The sequence below is a fragment of the Monoraphidium neglectum genome, assembly GCF_000611645.1.
Source record: "Monoraphidium neglectum strain SAG 48.87 unplaced genomic scaffold scaffold05728, whole genome shotgun sequence".
In the NCBI taxonomy this organism is placed as follows: Eukaryota; Viridiplantae; Chlorophyta; class Chlorophyceae; order Sphaeropleales; family Selenastraceae; genus Monoraphidium; species Monoraphidium neglectum.
The window spans coordinates 1-2894 of record NW_014007902.1 but is presented as its reverse complement, the minus strand read 5'-3'; the positions used below and the strand labels follow the sequence as shown (position 1 = coordinate 2894).

General features: G+C 67.4%; 2 protein-coding genes across 2 annotated transcripts; both read left to right on the top strand.

Annotated features, from left to right (window-relative positions):
• Positions 1-41: 41 nt before the first annotated feature.
• Positions 42-732, top strand: MNEG_15852 (hypothetical protein; the record flags this gene model as incomplete). Its single annotated transcript, XM_014035678.1, has 3 exons — positions 42-46; positions 207-291; positions 505-732. The coding sequence occupies 3 exons, from the start codon at positions 42-44 to the stop codon at positions 730-732; spliced, it is 318 nt and encodes a 105-aa protein (XP_013891132.1).
• Positions 733-1555: 823 nt separating this feature from the next.
• On the top strand, positions 1556-2574 carry MNEG_15851 (60S ribosomal protein L44; the record flags this gene model as incomplete). The annotated part of the gene is made up of 3 exons (XM_014035677.1): positions 1556-1558; positions 1913-2018; positions 2468-2574. 3 exons carry the CDS (start codon positions 1556-1558, stop codon positions 2572-2574), a joined length of 216 nt encoding a protein of 71 aa, XP_013891131.1.
• Between the last annotated feature and the right edge of the window lie 320 nt (positions 2575-2894).

Below are 2894 nucleotides of genomic sequence, written 5' to 3'. Positions count from 1 at the left end.
GCGGGACCATGGGGGCAAAGGTTGGGGGGCAAGCGCGAGGGATGGCGTGGACGGCGACGGTGTGCACATAGGGTGCCCCCGGCGCCTGCATTGCTCGCCGACCGGGTCTGGGCGGGCCGTCAGCGTTGGTACACAGTCCAGGCGAAGGGTTGGCCTGCGCTGAGTCTCATCCGCTCTGCCGCTGGCCACCCCACCGGCCCCCCCAGGTTCCTGGTCCTGCTGGCGTTCTTTTACATTGGCAAGCTGGACAAGCTGCCCCGCACAGACTGCTGCGGCTGCTCCTGCCACACGGTGCGCTGTGGGCGGGATGCGGCGCGCCGGGGACTGCCAGCACCACACATCATGCACGGCGTGCAGGGGTGCGGCCTCCTCACGCCCACCATGGCATCCTGTCTCCCTCACATCAAAGCACACGGCCCTCTCCCCCCATCCCGCCCCCTGCAAAACGCCTCGTCAGCCGCGGTCTCACCCGCCCGTCACCCCTCCGCCGCGGCCGCCCCGCAGCGCGCCAAGTACGCGGGCACCGTGGCGCCGGGCCCAGTCCGCCAGGTCGGCATCGGCGGCGGCTGGCCGGGCGCGCCGAGCGCGACCGCGCCCCCCCAGGGCCAGCCCGGGGAGGTGGTGGCCATCCCCGTGCCGCACGCCGGCTGGGAGGACGGCGCCGTGCTGGCGGAAATTGTGGTGCGGACCCCGGGGTCCAACGTGCAGCAGCCCTCCAAGACGGAGAAGTGAGGGATCAGGGGCGCCCCGGGCACGCCGCAACCGTCGAGCAGCCGGGACCCTTATCTTTGTTCCCACCCCCGCGCCAGCGCCCACCGCCGCAGCAGAGCGCGCAACCAATGCACCGAGCGACGCAGCGCATGCGTCTGCTGCCATTTGCTGAGAGGCGTGCACTGCTGCCTCCTGTCTATGCTGGGGCTGCGTTCTCCTTTGATAAAAACCAAACCCTCATCCTGCAACACGCACCGCGTCCACCCCAGTGCCTTGCTGCCTTACTGCTCCCCTTGCTTTCTCCGGCGCCGAGGTGGTGCCGCATCACTCATTTACGCCTGATGCACGCGCCGTGCTCAGGCCCTGCTTTCTTGCCTGCCTGCAAGCGGCATGCACACGCGCATGTTGTTGTTGTGCAGTTCGGCTCCGCTGGATTTGGTCTCACTCAGGTTTCCTGACCTCCCTCGCACTTGCTGCATCCCAAGCGCTATACATTTGCGATTGTGAGCTAAAGCACTTTCATGTGGGATATGCACCATGTAACCGCCTTTTCCTGGCCTGGCAGGCTGGCCGTGGCCTCACCGGCAAGCGCACCCCCTGGGCGGCGCTTGCGGGACATGCATGTGGGTCGCGTAGCACACAGCCTGCAGGTCCCGTAAAAGAAATTTACCACTTTGAGTAATATTCGGGGCCAAAGAGTCTCACGGTATCTTCTAACCCATTCTGACATTGTGTTGTCCGCTCAGCTTTCAATAGGCGACCCGCGCCAAAAGCAGCCCCCGCTGTCTGGACCTCCCTTTTCTCTCTAAGTGCTTCTTGGGCAGGCCTTTGGACGTGGTTCAAGATGGTGCGGGCCTCCCATTAGCCTCCACGCTGGGCGGCCCCTGTGGCCCGCGCCTCCTGGGACGGCAGCGGGCGAGCATGCGATGTGTAGAGGCTTTCTCGAGAAACTCGGCCGCAGCGCGGCGCTGCCGCGTTCCGGCGGCGCGGCGCGGCGCGTGGCGCAGTGCGCAAGCAGCGGCTGCACACAGTCGTCAAGCAGCCATGTTTGGGCTGTTGAGAGCGAGGCAGGCGCAGCTGGAGAGCACTTGTGCACCCCAGTGCAGCAGCCTGGACGACCCAGGGACGCAGATCGCGCCAGCAGCTGAGGCTGTACTGACGACAGCGCTGCAATGGTTGCCCATCGTGGCTGTGTGCGCAGGTGAACATCCCCAAGACCAAGAAGGCGTTCTGCAAGGGGTGCAAGAAGCACATGACCATGAAGGTCACGCAGTACAAGACTGGCAAGGCCAGCCTGTACGCGCAGGGTGAGTGCGCACTCGCTCCAGGGGGTGCCGCACCCCACACAGAGAGATACTGGCGATGGCGGTGTCCGGGGTCCAGGGGTGGCAGGCTGAGGGGGTGAGACCCACGGCAGCCGCCCAGCGGCGGGCAAGGCCCCTCCTGCGGTGGCAGTCGCGGTTCAAACGACGTCCCCAGCTTGAGCAAGATCAGCACCATATACCTGGTGCAGCGAGCTGCCGTGGACGTGCGGCAGTTTGGCTTGTGTGCGGGGCGCCCTGCCGCCCCCTCAGGCAGCCCGCAGTGCCAGGCATCTTCAGGCCGGTGGCCTTCCAGCGCGACCGAGCAGCTGCCTGTCCACGCGTTGGGGGCGCGCCGCCCCTCGAACCGGTTGGCAGCAGTCGCGGTGCCACGCGTTCGATCGCGCTGCCCTGCCGTGACTGCATCACCCCCGCCCTCCCCCCCCCCTCCGCAGGCAAGCGGCGCTACGACCGCAAGCAGGCCGGCTTTGGTGGCCAGACCAAGCCCGTGTTCCACAAGAAGGTGCGGAGTCTTGTTGGGGGGCGAGGTGGGGGGCCGTAGGGTTCCAGGGGCCGGCAACAGCCGGCGGCACCCGCGCTGGAGAGGAGGCGGACTGGTAGTCGTGAGGGCGCGGGTGCTGACGCGCGCCGTGGCGGAGGGGTTCGCTGGCGGGGGCCCCATCCGCAGGCATCTCAGGCAGTCGCGAGGGCAGCCGGCGTGGCGGCAGCAGCGGCCTTGAGAAGGCCAGAGGGGCAGCGCAGCAGACCCTAGTGTCGCGCTCAAGCCGCAACACGCACCAGCTGCTGCCTCGGATCACAGGGTGTGTGGGCTGTTCCTCTCCAGCGGGTGCTGATGTGCGTCCGCCCTGCCCTGCCCTTCCC